Source organism: Macaca nemestrina, chromosome 12, assembly GCF_043159975.1.
Source record: "Macaca nemestrina isolate mMacNem1 chromosome 12, mMacNem.hap1, whole genome shotgun sequence".
Taxonomy (NCBI): Eukaryota; Metazoa; Chordata; class Mammalia; order Primates; family Cercopithecidae; genus Macaca; species Macaca nemestrina.
The window spans coordinates 10,087,313-10,105,006 of record NC_092136.1 but is presented as its reverse complement, the minus strand read 5'-3'; the positions used below and the strand labels follow the sequence as shown (position 1 = coordinate 10,105,006).

Genomic DNA, 17,694 nt, shown 5'->3' with positions numbered 1-17,694 from the left:
GCACACACTTTGGGGGGTGGGGTGCGGGGGTGGAGAGGCAGGGGAGAGAGGATGGCATCTCGCGTGGCGGGCTGTCGTTTGAACTCTCCCGGCGCGAGAGGCCCTGCCCCGCCCCCTTCCTGGAGCGTTGACCCCCTTCTCGTCCTGAGGCCTGTGGCGTCTGGGTCCGTTGGGGCAGAACCATGGAGGAAAAGCCTTCGAAAGTAAGACCTCTCCCCGGACCCCTTACTCTGTCCGCTCCCAACCCACCTTTGGTCCGACTCGGGTCCCCGGCGCGATTTCTTACTCAGCCTTGGCTTCCCGCAGCCCCCACCCAACCAACCCCACGCTCTACGGGATCCCCGCCCGGACCCGGCTCAGATCCCCAGCCTGCTCTTCCTTCCGGCTCCAGCCACCCGCGACCCTTGGCTCCCTCCTTGTATGTGGCCCACAGGTGTCGCTCAAGTCTTCCGACCGCCATGACTCGGACAAGGAGAGCGTGCACAGCGACATTCGGGACCTGTGGACCACGACCACGCTGTCCCAGGCACAGCTGAACATGCCGCTGTCCGAGGTCTGTGAGGGCTTCGACGCGGAGGGCCGCAGCATTAGCAAGACCCGCGGGTGGTACAGCCCGGGGAGCCGCTCGTTGGACGAAGGGGACAAGGCCAGCCACAAGCCGGAGGAAATGGACGAGCACGCGCTGGTGGAGCTAGAGTTGCACCGCGGCAGCTCCATGGAAATCATTCCGGGGGAGGACACCGCATCCCAGATCGAGGCCGGTCAGTGTGGCCTCGCCAGGCCGTGGGCGCCCGCGGGGCAATAAGCTAGCCGGGGACTCAATTTCTGGAGCTGTAAAATGGGGGGAAGCTGATAGGATCCAAGTTTCTAGGATTCCCTGGGAGAGGCGCCAGCGCGAATCTTTCGCCCTTTAAATCCGCCAGGCATTCTTGGAGCGCCCCCTCCCGGGCAGGCGTTGTAACAGGCCTTTCAGTCGTGGCGCGCAGAGTCCAGCGAAGGACGCACCAAATAAATTGCGCAAAGATCCCGCGGTAGGACCTGCGGGGTTTTCTTGTTTTGTTTTGGAGACAGGATCTCGCTCTGTCACCCAGGCTGGATGGAGTGCAGTGGTGGGATTATAGCTCACTGCAGTTCAAGTGATCCTCCCGCCTCCCGCCTTTTTTTTTTCTTTTTTTTTGAGACGGAGTCTCGCTGTGTCGCCTGGACTGGAGTGCAATGGCACGATCTCTGCTTACTGCAACCGCCGCCTCCTGAATAGCTGCGATTACAGGCGTGCGCCACCACGTGCGGCTAATTTTTGTATTTTTAGTAGAGACGAAGTTTCACCATGTTGGCCAGGCTGGTCTCAAACTCCTGACTTCAAGTGATCCGCCAGCCTCGGCCTCCCAAAGTGCTGGAATTACAGGCTTGAGTCACTGCACCCGGCCTTTGTTTGTTTTTTAGAGACGGCGTCCTGCTTTGTCGCCCAGGCTGGAGTGCAGTGTTGTGATCATAGCTCACTGCAGCCTCAAACTCCTAGGCTCAAGGGATCCTCCAACCTCAGCCACCCCCACCACCCTGAGCTGGGAAGACAGGACGGCACCACCCTGCTCAGCTAATTTTTTATTTTTTTGTAGAGAAAATTTCGCCATGTTGCCCTGGCTGGTCTCAAACTCCTGGGCTCAAGTAATCCTCCTGCCTCGGATTCCCAAAGTATTGGGATTACAAGTGTGAGCCACCGTGCCCAGCAAGACCTGCGGTTTTTTTTTTTTTTTTTTTTTTGAGACGGAGTCTCGCTCTGCCGTTCAGGCTGGAGTGCAGTGGCCGGATCTCAGCTCACTGCAAGCTCCGCCTCCCGGGTTCACGCCATTCTCCTGCCTCAGCCTCCCGAGTAGCTGGGACTACAGGCGCCCGCCACCACGCCCGGCTAGTTTTTTGTATTTTTTAGTAGAGATGGGGTTTCACCGTGTTAGTCAGGATGGTCTCGATCTCCTGACCTCGTGATCCGCCCGTCTCGGCCTCCCAAAGTGCTGGGATTACAGGCTTGAGCCACCGCGCCCGGCCAAGACCTGCGTTTTTAATGGAATCATCCCGCCTTGTCTTATGATTTGCGCTGGTTGAGGAGGTGTATGTCTTTCCATTAGTCAGTTGCTGGTTACAATTTCTAAGCCTCTACTATACGCTGGACACTGTCTGGCACCCCCTCAAACCACTTCATCAGAGTCAGAACCAATAACAGTATAACAATGGTCACATATTGAGCACTTGCTGTGTGCCAGGCACGGGACTTCCCCCGGATTGTCACCTTCAAACTGGATTGTCACCTTCAAACTTCACAACCTGCATAGAGAGCTATTTTCTTTTCTTTTTTTTTTTTTTTTTGAGTTGGGGTCTCACTCTGTTGCCCTTGCTGGAGTGCAATGGCGTGATCTCGGCTTACTGCAACTTCCGCCTCCCCGGTTCAAGCAATTCTCCTGCCTCAGCCTCCTGAGTAGCTGGGATTACAGGCGCCTGCCACTATGCCCAGCTAATTTTCGTATTTTTAATAGAGATGGTGTTTCACCAGATTGGCCTGGCTGGTCTTTTTTTTTTTTTTTTGAGACGGAGTCTGGCTCTGTCGCCCGGGCTGGAGTGCAGTGGCCGGATCTCAGCTCACTGCAAGCTCCGCCCCCCGGGGTTTACGCCATTCTCCTGCCTCAGCCTCCCAAGTAGCTGGGACTACAGGTGCCCGCCGCCTCGCCCGGCTAGTTTTTTGTATTTTTTAGTAGAGACAGGGTTTCACCGTGTTCGCCAGGATGGTCTCGATCTCCTGACCTCGTGATCCCCCCGTCTCGGCCTCCCAAAGTGCTGGGATTACAGGCTTGAGCCACCGCGCCCGGCCTAGCCTGGCTGGTCTTAAACTCCTGACCTTGTGATCTGCCCACCTTGGCCTCCCAAAGTTTTGGGATTACAGGCATGACCCACTACTCAGCCAAGAGCTATTTTTATTACCCCATTTTACTGATGAAGAACTTGAGGGTCAGAGAGTGTCAGTCACTAGTCCTAAGTGTCACACTGTGGGGCAGTCAGAATGGGAACCAGGTGGGTGGGGCTCTAAAGCCCAGGGTTGTAACCTCTGTCCCATGCTGACCCCACATCTGTGGCACCCGCTGGTGGGGAGACCTTTCGGTTGCACCAGGAGCTGGTCTCTGAAGGCCATTCCCTCTCACAAGGTGCCTACCCATCTCCTCTGCCCCAGGGAAGGCCCAGGAGTCTGCAGATGACTGACCCTTTTTTCTCTTCTCCCAGAAAAGTCTTCCTCAATGTCATCACTCAATATTGCGAAGCACACGCCCCATCGAGCCTACTGGGCAGAGCAGCAGAGCAGGGTTGGAGGGGCTGGGGAGACTGGGAGTTTCAGTGGGGTAGGGGCTAGGCAAGTTGGGGGTTGCTGATAGGACATGAAAGTTGGGGGTGGTTGGCAGGGTGGAGGGGCGGGCAGGCAGGCTGGTTGGGGGTTTGGGGGCCACAGGGAGCAGGTGGGGGCATTTCAGCTGTGGGCAGAGATGAAGTCCCCTGGACGCCTAAGCCTCTTGCTGCTTCTCCAGCTGCCGCTGCCCCTGATGGAACTCATGGAGAATGAAGCTCTGGAAATCCTCACCAAAGCCCTCCGGAGTGAGCTCCCCACCAACCCCCAAGAGCTACCACGACAGATTCTGGTGGATTTTGCAGGGCTGGGGCCCAAGGGTTGGGGTTTCAGGGTGCCTTATGTCTTGTCAGATGCCCTTGGCACTCACAAGTATTCCAAGGGCCCCATAAAAGTTAAAAGCTGAGGGACTGGGCACAGGAAGAACCAGTGGGGGACATGTGGTGATGGGCAGAGGCCTGGGCTCCAGCCTGAGTGCAGGCCCTCTCTAGCTGAGGGAGGCTTTTCTTTGGCTGTTTCTCCACCTGCCCAGTGGGATAACCGCCTTGGTGTGGCCTCGACTCCCACTGGTTGGGGAGCCTTTGGACAGTGGATTATGTGGGTGAATTTCTGCTGCTGGGGTAGGAAAGCCCAGTGGTGATAAAGGGCCGGCTGATGGCTTAGAGCGGGTGGCTGGTCCAGAAGGTGGCCAAACTGCTCGCTACCACTGCCCTAGTTCAGGCCTGCAACGTCTTCCCTAGCCTTGACCTTAACACTCAGCACCCTTAGAGATGCAAAGTTCCCCAGGCTAACAGAGACCTGAGTGCCCTGCGCTGCTGCTACCCCGAATCATCTGCGGTTCCTCGAACTACATATGGGGCGCCCACTGGTGGGGAGACCTTTCGGTTGCTCACTGCCCTGAGCCGAGCTCTGCCCTCCTCCTAGGCTACCAGTTAGGGATCGGCAGGGACCACTTCCTGACTAAGGAGCTGCAGCGATACATCGAGGGGCTCAAGAAGCGCCGGAGCAAGAGGCTGTACGTGAATTAAAAACGCCACCTTGGGCTCCAGCAGCGACCCAAACCAGCCCTGTGCCTGCCCGGTCCCCAGACCCAAGCCCGAACCCATCCGAGTGGAATTTGAGTCCTAAAGAAATAAAAGAGTCTATGCATGGTCCGTGAGTCAGTGCATGGCAGCCCGCGTGAGGCGGACGCACGTGGCCCCGCCCTTCCCCGTGACCTTCATTCGGTCACCGCAGTGACCTTGAGCTTTCTCCGTCCGGGCCCTATCGGCCCTACCTTCCGGGACTCGTAATCCAGGGCTTCTTGCATGTTTTAAGTCGGCTTCACCCACCCCGAGTTCCGCAGCTCTGTAGGGATACTGGGTCTATGGTTCGAGTGCCCAGTTGGTGTCGCTTTGGGGGAAGTGGCTAGGGGGAAGAGAGAAGGGGGAAGGGGGCAGCACCTCCCCCTTCGCGACGGCGCGCTAGGCTCCGCCCCTCAAGCATAGGTAGCAGGTCCAGCCTCTCCACCCGTCCCGCCCTTGCGTTTTCATATGTAAGTGGTCTCTCGGCTCCGTGGTTGCAGCCTGCACCGCCTCTCCCACTCCTCGCGCGCGCAGCGCGCCCCACCTCCTCCGTTACGAAAGCGCGTTTCTGGTCCCACTAGCTCCCGACTCTAATCCCCCAACCCTCCGCGCCTCCGGCCCCGCCCCTCCCAGGGGCCGCGTACGCATGTGCGCCGCAGTGGCTCGGCCGGCTGCGGGGCGGGACTTGCGCGAAGGCCCGCCCACTGGCGCTGCCGGCTCCGCCCCGACCCGTACGGGCGCGCAGGCGCCGCCCGCCCCGTCTGATTAGCATAGGACCCCGGGCCCCGCCCCCTGCTTTGCATGCGCACGGCCGGCCCCGCCCCCGCTGTCAGCTGGAGGAAGCGGAGTAGGAAGCGGCCGCGATGTCCTTTTGTGTCCTACAAGCAGCCGGCGGCGCCGCCGAGTGAGGGGACGCGGCGCGGTGGGGCGGCACGGCCCGAGGAGGCGGCGGAGGAGGGGCCGCCCGCGGCCCCCGGCTCACCCCGGCACTCCGGGCCGCTCGGCCCCCATGCCTGCCCGAACGCCCTGTCGGAGCCCCAGGTCCGGGGGCGGAGGGGAGCGCTGCCGCGGGGGTGGGCGGGCGGGGCGCGGGGGCCATGTGCGAACGCGGCAGGGAGGCGGGCGGGGCGGGCTGCAGGCGGGGTCCAGCTCTGGGGCCAGTCCGGGCCATGGTTGGGACCCAGTCGACTGTCGGACTGGTCAGGGTTCGAGCGGGATCCGGCGTCTGAGTCCTGGTGGGCCGGCCTGGGGCAGGATCTGGCTCTGGCTACGGGTCCTGACCCGGGTCAGGGTTGGGCCTCCGATCCGGCCCGCCCCGGGGCAGGGTTCAATCCCCCACTTGCCGAAGTCCCTGGGGCTGGCCCGGGTGGAAGACGGGGAGGGCTCTGTGTCGGGGAAGGGGCTCTGAAGACCACGTGGGGGCGCTCGAAGGGGCCTGGGGCCACCCTCCTCTCTGGGTCAAAGGTCATCGCACCGGCAGGGGAGAACTTCCTCCTCCTTGGCTCTCCCCACTTACTTCCTGATAACCTGGTAGAGGTCTCCCGCCGGCGGGGTGGGGAGGCATAGCAACTTTAGGCAACTTCCCAAAGGTGTGCGCAGGTTGGGGGGGTGGGTGGTACGCGGCGCCCCGGGAGGTGGCGGCCTCTGCGACAGCGGGAGTATAAGAGTGGACCTGCAGGCCGGTCTCGAGGAGGTGGAGCGGCACCCGCCGTGTGCCTGGAATCGGCATGCTGGGGCAGGAGGGCAGCCGCGTGTCAGGTGTGAAAAGCTCTGGAGGTGTTTTCATGAGTCCGTGCCTGTGCTTGTGGATGTGGGTACCTAGTGAGAGTGTGTGTGATCATGAGCCTTGATTGAGTTCGCAGATGGGGTGTGCGCTCCAGGACAAGTATGTGAGCACAGGTGTGAGCAGGAGTGAGCACGGGTTTGGGAAGGCCGGTGCGAATGTGAAAACCCCCAGCAGAGAGCGAGCCTGCGTGGGCTTGTGGGGCCCCTGAGCACCTCGGTGAGTGGAGTGTGTGAACTCGGTGTGAGCACGTCCACTGGCCTTGGGTCTGGGCTTCAGTGCACGCTCTCCAATGCACAATATCCACATGAGGGCAGGGTCTCAGAGGTTCCCCCAACATCTGGAGAAAACTGGGAAGTATCCTGCCCCTGTCTAGGGATTCCAGGTGGGGTTGAAGGTTGCCTGGGGGCTACGGTTACCCTGCTCCCTGGACTGGGTGGGAGTAGGGCCTTTCTAAGCCGCCCCCAGGTTCCCAAGGGAGAGACCAGCTGTCAGTTACTGGCCCTGAAGACTCTGTTTCCATGGCAACAGCTGGGAGGGGGGACAGTGTTACTGGGCAGTCCTTCCTTGGACTCTGCCCCCATTCCTCCCCCCTTGCTGGGCCTGGAAGCCTGGCCCTAGGCCCGAGGTTGGGCAACCCGTGTGGCAGGGTGTCTCCCATCCCCCATCCCAGTGCCTCCCTACGAACCCACGGGTCTCTCCCTGCAGGTGACCAGCACCATGTCCAGCCAGGTGGTGGGCATTGAGCCTCTCTACATCAAGGCAGAGCCAGCCAGCCCTGACAGTCCAAAGGGTTCTTCAGAGACGGAGACCGAGCCTCCTGTGGCACTGGCCCCTGGTCCAGCTCCCACCCGCTGCCTCCCAGGCCATAAGGAAGAGGAGGATGGGGAGGGGGCTGGGCCTGGTGAGCAGGGCGGTGGGAAACTGGTGCTCAGCTCCCTGCCCAAGCGCCTCTGCCTGGTCTGTGGGGATGTGGCCTCTGGCTATCACTATGGTGTGGCATCCTGTGAGGCCTGCAAAGCCTTCTTCAAGAGGACCATCCAGGGTGAGCCCCCAGCCCACTCCCCTGCCCTTTGCCCTGCACCCTCTGGGTGCAATAGGCCCCCAGATGGCTGTGGCACCGCTTGAGGCTGGCAATCTGGTGTTTCCAGGGTCTCTACCTCCCAGAGACACCCTTTCCCTGAGAAGTATGGTAAACGCACTGGGTGTACTGATGCATTGCAGTGGATGTGAGTGAGCTCAGGGTACCACCTGGGTACTCTAGGCCCAGCACCTTCTACAGTGGCTCTGAAAGAGTCCAAGGCAGCCTCTGTTCCTAAGCTTTGTTCTTGCTTCTGGCAGCTTTTGACCTCTCCCCAGCATAGAACATGTCCCCTTTTTCTTAATTTTCCCAAAGCAGCACCAACACAAGGCAGATTTTAAATTTTTTTTTTTTTTTTTTTTAGACAGAGTCTCACTCTGTTGCTTAGGCTAGAGTGCAGTGGCACGATCTCTGCTCACTGCAACCTCTGCCTCTGGGTTCAAGAGATTCTCCTGCCTCAGCCTCCTGAGTAGCTGGTACTACAGGTGTGCACCACCACGCCCAGCTAATTTTTGTACTTTTTTTTTTTTGAGACACAGTCTTGCTCTGTCACCCAGGCTGGAGTGCAGTGTCGCAATCTCGGCTCACTGCAAGCTCCGCCTCCCGGGTTCACGCCATTCTCCTACCTCAGCCTCCCGAGTAGCTGGGACTACAGGCGCCCACCACCATGCCCGGCTAATTTTTTTTTTTTTTGTATTTGTAGTAGAGATGGGGTTTCACTATGTTAGCCAGGATGGTCTCGATCTCCTGACCTTGTGATCCGCCTGCCTTGGCCTCCCAAAGTGCTGGGATTACAGACGTGAGCCACCGCGCCCGGCCAATTTTTGTATTTTTAGGAGAGACAACGTTTAACTATGTTGGCCAGGCTGGTCTTGAACTCCTGACCTCAAATGATCCACCTACCTTGGCCTCCCAAAACAAGGCAGATTTTTATCAGTGCTTGAGAGGGACTACATCATAGTTTAGCACCCAACTTTAAAAAGACTAACAGGCGAGGCTGGACATGGTTGCTCACACCTATAATCCCAGCACTTTGGGAGGCCAAGGTGGGTGGATCACCTGAGGTCAGGAGATTGAGACCAGCCTGGCCAGCGTGGTGAAACCCCATCTCTACTAAAAATGCAAAAAATTAGCTAGGCATGGTGGCTCCCACCTGTAATCCCAGCTACTTGAGAGGCTGAGACAGGAGAATTGCTTGAACCCAGGAGGCGGAGGTTGCAGTGAGCCGAGATCACACCACTGCACTCCAGCCTGGGTGACAGAGCGAGATTCCGTCTCAAAAAAAAAAAAAAAGTTGGGCTTGGTGGCTCATGGTCTGTAATCCCAGCACTTCCAGCACTTTGGGAGGCCAAGGCGGGCAGATCACGAGGTCAGGAGTTCGAGACCAGCCTGACCAACATGGGGAAACCCCGTCTCTACTAAAAATACAAAAATTAGCCGGGTGTGGTGGTGAGTGCCTGTAATCCCAGCTACTTGGGAGGCTGAGGCGGGAGAATCGCTTGAACCTGGGAGGCAGAGGTTGCAGTGAGCTGAGATTGTGCCACAGCACTCTAGCCTGGGCAACAGAGTGAGACTCACGTCTCAAAAAAAAAAAAAAAAAAAGACAGGCATCTCTGCTTTTAAAAGTCACTAATTTTTTTCTCACTCAGGAAAGCTTATCAGAATTCGGGGGAATGAGCAAGATGCTGACGTAAGCATTGCCTGGGAAGCGCCTATTATTTCCATTATTTCTGCTTTTATGTAACCATTGGTTACTTTGGGGGCCATAATACGTATAATTAAAAAAAAAAAAAAAGGCCAGGCATGGTGGCTCCCACCTTTAATCCCAGCACTTTCAGAGGCTGAGATGGGAGGATAATAAGGTCAGGAGTTTGAGACCAGCCTGGCCAACATGGTGAAACCCTGTCTCTACTAAAAATACAAAAATTAGCCAGGCGTGGTGGTGGGTACCTGTAGTCCCAGCTACTCAGGAGGCTGGGGCAGGATAATCACTGGAACCCAGGAGGCGGAGGTTGGAGTGAGCCAAGATCGTGTCACTGCACTCCCAGCCTGGGCGACAGGGTTAGAAAAAAAAAAGTCTTGAGTGCTTACCTTGTGCTAGGTACTGTGTTCTTTTATGATCTCAGTTAGTCCCCATAGCAACCCTCTAAGGTGTCAGTACTGTTATAAGTGAGACTGAGAGGCATTTGAAACTTTGTTGAAGTCTCACAACTAGGAAATGGCAGAACCAGGATTTGAACTTGGGTCAGTATAGGTCCAGAGCTGAGCTCTTCAATGTTAGACTGCTGCCTCTGCTTATTACTAGTAACACGAAACTCTGGACAGACGCCAAATGACTGATTGTGACATTCCAGCAAGTTTTTTTTTTTTTTTTTTTTTTTGAGATGGAGTTTTGCTCTTGTGCAGGCTGGAGTGCCTGCGGTCGTGGCTCACTGCAACCTCTGCCTCCCGGCTTCAAGCCATTCGCCTGCCTCAGTCTCTGAAGTAGCTGGGATTACAGGCACCTGCCACCATGCCCGGCTAATTTTTGTGTTTTTAGTAGGGATGGGGTTTCACCATGTTGGCCAAGCTGGTCTCAAACTCCTGCCCTCAGGTGATCTGTCCTCCTCAAACTCCAAAAGTGCTGGGATTATAGGTGTGAGCCACTGGGCCCAGCCAATCCAGCAAGTTTTAACTTGGCCAAAATTCACTGATCTAAAACTTTGTGCACCCTTCCCGCTCTGAAGACCAGTGAGCCAGCAGGCCAGGGTGCAGATGTCTCCTACCTACCCTGGGGCCCCTCACTGTATGTTGACTCTTGACAAATATTTATTGCGTGCTGGCTGTGAATAGGAATTGTATATTGAGCACTTAGGTGTTATGAACCATGCTAGATGTTTTGCCCACATTATCCCCTTTAATTTGGGGCACTTTTACAGCTGGGAAACTGAGGGTTCAAGGGGTTAGGTATGGGACTTGCCCAAGGTCATAAAGGTATGTGGTAGCCAGAGTCCCTGCTCGGCACAGACCTATGCTTTTCTGTCCTGGCCAGTGTTCCAGGCCTTGGGGACACAGCTGGGGCTGAAGCAGGGCTGTTTCTGCCCTCAGGCACTTTTCCTCCTGGCAGAGGGGAGAGCTGGGCAACAGTGAGTGGCACAGACTTGTCTTATTACAGCTGTGGTATGTGCAGGAAGGGGAGGTGCTGGTTCTGAGGCTCCAGAGGGCTTGTCTTTTTTTTTTTTTTTCTGAGACGAAGTCTCGCTCTGTCACCCAGGCTGGAGTCCAGTGGCGTGATCTCGGCTCACTGCAAGCTCCGCCCCCCAGGTTCACGCCATTCTCCTGACTCACACTCCCGGAGTAGCTGGGACTACAGGCGCCCACCACCACACCTGGCTAATTTTTGTGTATTTTTAGTAGAGACGGGGTTTCACCATGTTAGCCAGGATGGTCTCGATCTCCTGACCTCGTGATCCACCCACCTCGGCCTCCCAAAGTGCTGGGATTACAGGCATGAGCCACCGCGCCCGGCCTCTTTTTTTTTTTTTTTTAGACGGAGTCTCGCTCTGTTGCCCAGGCTGGAGTGCAGTGGTGCGATCTCAGCTCACTGCAACCTCTGCCTCCCAGGTTCAAGCGATTCTTCTGCCTCAGCCTCCCAAGTAGCTGGGACTACAAGCACACGCCACCACGCCCAGCTAATTTTTGTACTTTTAGTAGACACGTTGGTCAGGCTGGTCTCGAACTCCTGACTTTGTGATCTGCCTGACTTGGCCTCCCCAAGTGCTGGGATTATAAGCGTAAGCCGCTGCGCCCGGCCTTTTTTTTGAGACAGAGTTTCGCTCTGGTTGCCCAGGCTGGAGTGCAATGGCACGATCTCAGCTCACTGCGCCCTCCACCTCCCAGGTTCAAGCAATTCTCCTGCCTCAGCCTCCCGAGTAACTGGGATTACAGACATGCACCACCATGCCCAGCTAGTTTTTTTTTCTGAGATGGAGTCTCGCTGTGTCACCCAGGCTGGAGTGCAGTGGCATGATCTTGGCTCACTGCAACCTCTGCCTCCCAGATTCAAGCGATTCTCCTGCCTCAGCCTCTTGAGTAGCTGGGATTACAGGCGCCCACTACCATGCCAGGCTAATTTTTGTAGAGACGGGGTTTTACCATGTTGGCCAGGCTGGTCTCGAACTCCTGACCTCAGGTGATCCGACTGCCTTGGCCTCCCAAAGTGCTGGGATTACAGGTGTGAGCCACTGCGCCCGGCCATGGTGTCTTGAGCTGAGCGTAGAAGCCCAAGTAGGGGGTAGGAGAAAACGCACTGCGAGGAGAAATGTGCTGCTGGCCTGCTGTCTAGCTGTGTCATTTGGTCCTTGTGAGGCCCTGTGAGGCTGGGAGGGCCGCCAGCACCACGTTACTAGTGCTGAGGACCTCCAAAGTGACAGTGAGCAGAGGGAGGTGAGGGAGCCTGTGTGAACTTCAGGACCAGAGCTCCAGGCAGGGCCTGTTGAAGGAACATGGAGGAGGCGAGAGCAAGGAGCAGAGGTCAAAAGGTGGCAAGGAGCAGGGGCATAGGCCTGGGAGGACGTGGGTTTGCTTTGGCTTGGACTCAGAGAAGGGAAATCCCTGGAGGGTTTTGAGAAGAGGAGGTACAGGATGTGATGGAGGCTTAATAGAACCCTCTTGGCTGCTGTGTTGAGAACAGACTGGAGCAAGCAGGGACAGAGCAGGAGGCCAGCGAGGGGTGGGGTGATGGTGACTATCGGGTCAAAGGTGGAAGTAGTTGCCAGGAGCAGGAGGTGGATTCTGGACCTCGGGGGAGGTAAAGCCCACCAGAATGTGTCGGTGGCTTGGATGTGGGGTGTGAGAGGAACCAGAGATTCTGCCCAGGTTTCTTTTTGGGCAAGTGAACACGTGGAGTCCACGTAGGCTGTGTTCGGTCCGAGGTGCCTTCTAGACATGCAGGATGTCGAGGAGGCAGCTGGAGAGATGGGTCTGGAGCTCACAGCAGGTCCAGGCTAGAGATAGAAACATGAGAGCCCCACAGCTGGAGAAGATCGCCATAGGATTGGAGATGAACTCCAAGGACAACCCTGGCAGTCTGGATGGAAGAGCTTGGGAAGATGCACAGAAACCACAAAGTGGCTGGTGCGGTGGGAGGAAAACCACAGTGCATGGTGTCCTAGAAGCAAAAGAAGAAAGTGTTTAAGTGTTTCTAGGAGCAGGAAGTGATCAACGGCCTTAGATCCTTCTTTTAGGCCAAGTAACATGAGGACTGAGAATTGACAACTGGATTTAGCAACGCAGAGGTCTTTGTGGCCTTTGTGGCCTCATCAGCAGATGAGGGCTGTGGGCCAGAGATGAGGCTTGGGGCCGAGATGCAGCCCCTCTGCCTGTTCCAGCTCCTCCCTCATCCAGGCAGGGTCTCCCCGCCCAGCAACCACTCCCCTCCCTGCCCGCTCATGGCTGCCTGCTCTCCCTTTCCTCCCCGTACCCCCAGACCTGTGTTTGCCCGGGGAGAGTCAGGGTTCTCCTGTCAGCTGGGTCCCCTCCCGACCCTGGGAGGCTGCCTCTGGAGCCCTGCCTCTTCTTGGCAGGGAGCATCGAGTACAGCTGTCCGGCCTCCAACGAGTGTGAGATCACCAAGCGGAGACGCAAGGCCTGCCAGGCCTGCCGCTTCACCAAGTGCCTGCGGGTGGGCATGCTCAAGGAGGGTGAGCGCTGGGCAAGGGCTGGGCGAGGGCTGGGGGAGTGGGGGGGGCCTGGGCCGGATGGGCGCGAGGCCTGGGAGTTCTGGTGAGTGGACTGGGGGAGGACAACTCTGGAGAGCAAGCCCCACCCCGCCCACAGCACCGCAGTCACAGTCCTATCTGTCCTACAATTCAAGGAGTGCGCCTGGACCGCGTCCGGGGTGGGCGGCAGAAGTACAAGCGGCGACCAGAGGTGGACCCACTGCCCTTCCCGGGCCCCTTCCCTGCTGGGCCCCTGGCAGTCTCTGGCGGCCCCCGGAAGACAGGTGAGAGCACTGTGGGTCCCTGGGGCTAGGACACGGGAGGCCTATGTGTGGCATCATAGTTAACCTTTGGCACTGGGACCTGTATTTCCCCTTCGTCTCTTCACTCACTTCCCCAAGACATGTGAAAATGCCTTTCCCTGCATTGGGAAAAGTAGTAGGACGGGGAACAGGGACGATTTTCCAACACTCACAGCCTGTCCACAAACACACGGGCTTTCCCTGGGAGACAGCGCTCTTCCCGGAGGGAAGTCGCTGGCCAGCTGCTACTGAGGAAGGCCACAGGGGGAGCGACTCTGGGAAGATGCTTGACCCCTTGAGGCTTGACTCTTGTCCTCTAATTGTCACCGCAGCCCCAGTGAATGCACTGGTGTCTCATCTGCTGGTGGTTGAGCCTGAGAAGCTCTATGCCATGCCCGACCCCGCGGGCCCTGATGGGCACCTCCCAGCCGTGGCTACCCTCTGTGACCTCTTTGACCGAGAGATTGTGGTCACCATCAGCTGGGCCAAGAGCATCCCAGGTAAAGGGCCCAGGTGACCTGGGGCTGCCCTGAACAGGCCCGGCTCTGGTGCGCTTGCTCAGCCAGGCCCGCTCCCCACTGCCCCCTAGGTTTCTCATCGCTGTCGCTGTCTGACCAGATGTCAGTACTGCAGAGCGTGTGGATGGAGGTGCTGGTGCTGGGTGTGGCCCAGCGCTCACTGCCACTGCAGGATGAGCTGGCCTTTGCTGAGGACTTAGTCCTGGATGAAGAGGGGGCACGGGCAGCTGGCCTGGGGGAACTGGGGGCTGCCCTGCTGCAACTGGTGCGGCGGCTGCAGGCCCTGCGGCTGGAGCGAGAGGAGTACGTTCTACTGAAGGCCCTGGCCCTTGCCAATTCAGGTGAGTCTGGAGCAGGCACGGACAGGTGTCTCCGTAAGGTCTTCAGGTGTTTAACTCAGTGATGGTGACACAGTCCCATTTTGCAGATAAGGAAAACTGAGGCTTAGGGAAGAACAATGATTTGCTCAAACTCAAAAAGCAAGCCAAGCGCAGGCTCCAAACTGCACACAGGATTTTGAGCCCTAGTGCCATGCTAATGCAGAAAGGTCAAGTTTAGTGGGAGGGAAGATGGGGACGGTACAAGGTGGCCACAGTTGAGGGAGAAAAGGTGGGGTCCTGGCCCACGTGCTGGAGCAGTGAGTGGTGCCCCTCAATCAGCCAATCAACAAATCCTCAGGCCGGGCGCGGTGGCTCAAGCCTGTAATCCCAGCACTTTGGGAGGCCGAGACGGGCGGATCACGAGGTCAGGAGATCGAGACCATCCTGGCTAACACAGTGAAACCCCGTCTCTACTAAAAAAATACAAAAAACTAGCCGGGCGAGGTGGTGGGCGCCTGTAGTCCCAGCTACTCGGGAGGCTGAGGCAGGAGAATGGCGTAAACCCAGGAGGCGGAGCTTGCAGTGAGCTGAGATCCGGCCACTGCACTCCAGCCTGGGCAACAGAGTAAGACTCCGTCTCAAAAAAAACAAAAAACAAAAAACAAAAAAAAAACAAATCCTCATTTGGCTCCTCCTTAGACCCCATCCATCAGTGTTCAAGATGTGGGGAGTGCCCTTGCCAGAGATAGCCCAGGCCAATACCATGCTCCTCTCTTCTTGCAGACTCTGTGCACATCGAAGATGCTGAGGCTGTGGAGCAGCTGCGAGAAGCTCTGCATGAGGCCCTGCTGGAGTACGAAGCCGGCCGGGCTGGCCCCGGAGGGGGTGCTGAGCGGCGGAGGGCGGGCAGGCTGCTGCTCACGCTACCGCTCCTCCGCCAGACAGCGGGCAAAGTGCTGGCCCATTTCTATGGGGTGAAGCTGGAAGGCAAGGTGCCCATGCACAAGCTCTTCTTGGAAATGCTCGAGGCCATGATGGACTGAGGCAAGGGGTGGTCCTGGTGGGGGTTCTGGCAGGACCTGCCTAGCATGGGGTCAGCCCCAAGGGCTGGGGCGGAGCTGGGGTCTGGGCAGTGCCACAGCCTGCTGGCAAGGCCAGGGCAATGCCATCAGCCCCTGGGAACAGGCCCCACGCCCTCCCCTCCCCCCTCCTAGGGGGTGTCAGAAGCTGGGAACGTGTGTCCAGACTCTGGGCACAGTGCTGCCCCTTGCAAGCCATAACGTGCCCCCAGAGTGTAGGGGGCCTTGCGGAAGCCATAGGGGGCTGCAGGGGATGTGTGGGAGGCAGAAGCCTATCTCAGGGAGGGAAGGGGATGGAGGCCACAGTCTCCCAGTGGGTGATGCTTTTGCTGCTGCTTAATCCTACCCCCTCTTCAGAGCAGAGTGGGACTTGGAGAGCAAAGGCCCATACCCCTTCGCTCCTCCTCTCATCATTTGCATTGGGCATTAGTGCCCCCCCTTGAAGCAATAACTCCAAGCAGGCTCCAGCCCCTGGACCCCTGGGGTGGCCAGAGCTTCCCCATCAGCTCCCATCCAGCCTCCTCAGGGGGTAGGAGAGCACTGCCTCTATGCCCTGCAGAGCAATAACACTATATTTATTTTTGGGTTTGGCCAGGGAGGCGCAGGGACATGGGGCAAGCCAGGGCCCAGAGCCCTTGGCTGTACAGAGACTCTATTTTAATGTATATTTGCTGCAAAGAGAAACCGCTTTTGGTTTTGAACCTTTAATGAGAAAAAAATATATAATGTCGAGCTCAAGAACACTGTGTGTTTGGTGTCATTGGGTCAAGGGTTGGGGATATACACGGCAGAATTTGGAAACAGGGTATACATCAACAAAAACATTAGTCATAACAAGAAAAACTGGCGCCTGGCACAATCAACTCTCAGTTTCCTCTTCACTCAGCAGCATGTTGGGGATCCCGCGGCTGATGGGGAACATACGTCCAGACTCCGGGCACTGCAGGGTGCCCTCTATCACTTCCACCTGCGGGCGGGGAGGGACAGAGCTGAGCACTGGCAGCCTCAGTGAGGGAGGCAGGTGGCCCAGGAAGCAAGTGATGGGCCGCTTCTCACCTCCAGCAGCAGATGGTGCATAGTCCTCAGAAACTCTTCATTCTCCTCATATCCTTCAACCGGCCCTTTAGGCACCTGGATCAGGCGCAACTGTGGGCAAGAGGCGAAATTATCTCCGGGCATCCCGAACTCCCGCCTCAGCCCGGCTGAGGTGTGCCCGCCCCGCACTCCCCGGGATATGCTCGGGCGGGGTAAGGATCCTCACATTATCGGCCGCTTCCAGGAACGCCGCCCACTCCACCTTAGGTATCATACGCGCCACGAAGTTGGGGTTGAACTCCACAGGGCAGATACGGACCTCAGTGGCCTGGCAGGGCGGAGGAGTTTAGGCAAGCACTGGACCCCGGCCCACCATCCCACCCGAAAAGGGAAGCCCGCCGTGGTACCTGGAGGCGCAGGGGGAAGCCACGGGACCCCACCCCCCCGCACATGCGAGCTCAGCAGATTGTGGGTGAGCAGTTTCATATCGCCGAACAGGCTCTCGTCAGGCCGGAACCGGAAAGAGGGCGTCCTCCGCTTTCGTCACTTCCGGGGATGCTCCACTCGATGCTATTGGATGGCCAGGAGAACCGGAAGTGGCGAACTTACTGGAAATTCTCGTGCTTGCGGGAGCTGAGCTAGGTAGGTGAAAGACCTGTCGGGTCACGCGCCACTACCGGAAGCGTCTCAGCAGGAGGTTCCTACAGCGCACGCCCAGCTTTTTTTTTTTTTGCACAAATCCGTCGTATCATGCAAATCATATGCAAAATAGCTGCAATGCAGGGGCTCTCGTTGAATGCAAAATAAACATGTTTTTCTCCTACACAGGCGCCTAACACCGTCGTCTTCTGTACCCCGCTTTCGGCTAAGGGGCAGAAATACTTCCCTATCTGTAAATTAGACCCGTGGAAGCCGAGCGGCACCTCATTCTTATATGCAAATTAGCTGCCCCACTGCCGAAAGCTCTGCCCAATTTGTAATTGCGTCTGCTGTCCAGCCAGCCCCCGAGGCAAATGAGGCGAGGGTCCCGGAAGCTCTGTTACACGCGTGGCCGCTCGCGCCTGCGCAGTGGAGGCGGCCCAGGCCCGCCTTCCGCAGGGTGTCGCAGCAGTGCCTCCAGCCGTGCCCCGCCTGCTGCGGTGGCCCCAGCTAGGGGGCGGAGTGAAAGTAGTCTTAGGGCGGGTATGGGACTACCCGGCGTGTGCGTCCTGAGACGCTCAGCGGGCTATATACTCGGTGGGGCCGCCGGTCAGTCTGTGGCAGCGACAGCAGCAGCAAGACGGCGAAGTGAAGGAGGGTGGGCGTCTGGCGGGGTCCGCAGTTTCAGCAGAGCCGCTGCAGCCATGGCCCCGATCAAGGTGACCGCTGGCCCGGCCGGGCCTGACATCCCCCACTACCCCCATGCCAACCCCCGTCGCGCTGGTCTGG

General features: G+C 57.8%; 3 protein-coding genes across 6 annotated transcripts; 2 read left to right on the top strand and 1 right to left on the bottom strand.

Moving 5' to 3' along the window:
- Nucleotides 1-45: 45 nt before the first annotated feature.
- On the top strand, nt 46-4,537 carry CATSPERZ (catsper channel auxiliary subunit zeta). 2 transcript variants are annotated; one of them, XM_011720628.3, is made up of 5 exons: nt 46-203; nt 434-761; nt 3,268-3,347; nt 3,567-3,633; nt 4,310-4,537. In XM_011720628.3, exons 1-5 carry the CDS (start codon nt 183-185, stop codon nt 4,411-4,413), a joined length of 600 nt encoding a protein of 199 aa, XP_011718930.1. In that variant the 5' UTR covers nt 46-182; the 3' UTR covers nt 4,414-4,537. The 2 variants fall into 2 exon arrangements, with proteins under 2 accessions (XP_011718930.1, XP_070930497.1); XM_071074396.1 differs by having other exon boundaries at nt 3,567-3,677.
- Nucleotides 4,538-5,277: 740 nt separating this feature from the next.
- LOC105469515 (estrogen related receptor alpha) lies at nt 5,278-15,972 on the top strand. Of its 3 annotated transcripts, none has more exons than XM_011720627.2 (7): nt 5,278-5,490; nt 6,941-7,277; nt 12,878-12,994; nt 13,168-13,296; nt 13,647-13,814; nt 13,904-14,173; nt 14,936-15,972. In XM_011720627.2, exons 2-7 carry the CDS (start codon nt 6,953-6,955, stop codon nt 15,193-15,195), a joined length of 1,269 nt encoding a protein of 422 aa, XP_011718929.1. In that variant the 5' UTR covers nt 5,278-5,490; nt 6,941-6,952; the 3' UTR covers nt 15,196-15,972. The 3 variants fall into 3 exon arrangements, with proteins under 3 accessions (XP_011718929.1, XP_011718928.1, XP_011718927.1); XM_011720626.3 differs by lacking the exon at nt 5,278-5,490 and adding an exon at nt 6,056-6,207; XM_011720625.3 differs by lacking the exon at nt 5,278-5,490 and adding an exon at nt 6,057-6,451.
- On the bottom strand, nt 15,920-17,211 carry LOC105469514 (tRNA methyltransferase activator subunit 11-2). Its single transcript, XM_011720624.3, is given in 5 exon segments — nt 15,920-16,198; nt 16,288-16,377; nt 16,493-16,594; nt 16,674-16,709; nt 16,711-17,211. Coding segments are annotated over 5 exon segments (378 nt in total). The 5' UTR covers nt 16,753-17,211; the 3' UTR covers nt 15,920-16,090.
- Nucleotides 17,212-17,694: the final 483 nt, after the last annotated feature.

Excerpts from the sequence above, each read along its gene's own strand:
- LOC105469515 (XM_011720627.2), top strand. The coding sequence starts at position 6,953 with ATGTCCAGCCAGGTGGTGGGCATTGAGCCTCTCTACATCAAGGCAGAG. Across the intron at positions 7,278-12,877 it reads CTTCAAGAGGACCATCCAGG|GGAGCATCGAGTACAGCTGT; the intron begins GTGAGCCCCCAG and ends TCTTCTTGGCAG. Across the intron at positions 13,297-13,646 it reads TGGCGGCCCCCGGAAGACAG|CCCCAGTGAATGCACTGGTG; the intron begins GTGAGAGCACTG and ends TTGTCACCGCAG.
- CATSPERZ (XM_011720628.3), top strand. The coding sequence starts at position 183 with ATGGAGGAAAAGCCTTCGAAA. Across the intron at positions 204-433 it reads TGGAGGAAAAGCCTTCGAAA|GTGTCGCTCAAGTCTTCCGA; the intron begins GTAAGACCTCTC and ends TGTGGCCCACAG. Across the intron at positions 3,348-3,566 it reads GGGCAGAGCAGCAGAGCAGG|CTGCCGCTGCCCCTGATGGA; the intron begins GTTGGAGGGGCT and ends CTGCTTCTCCAG.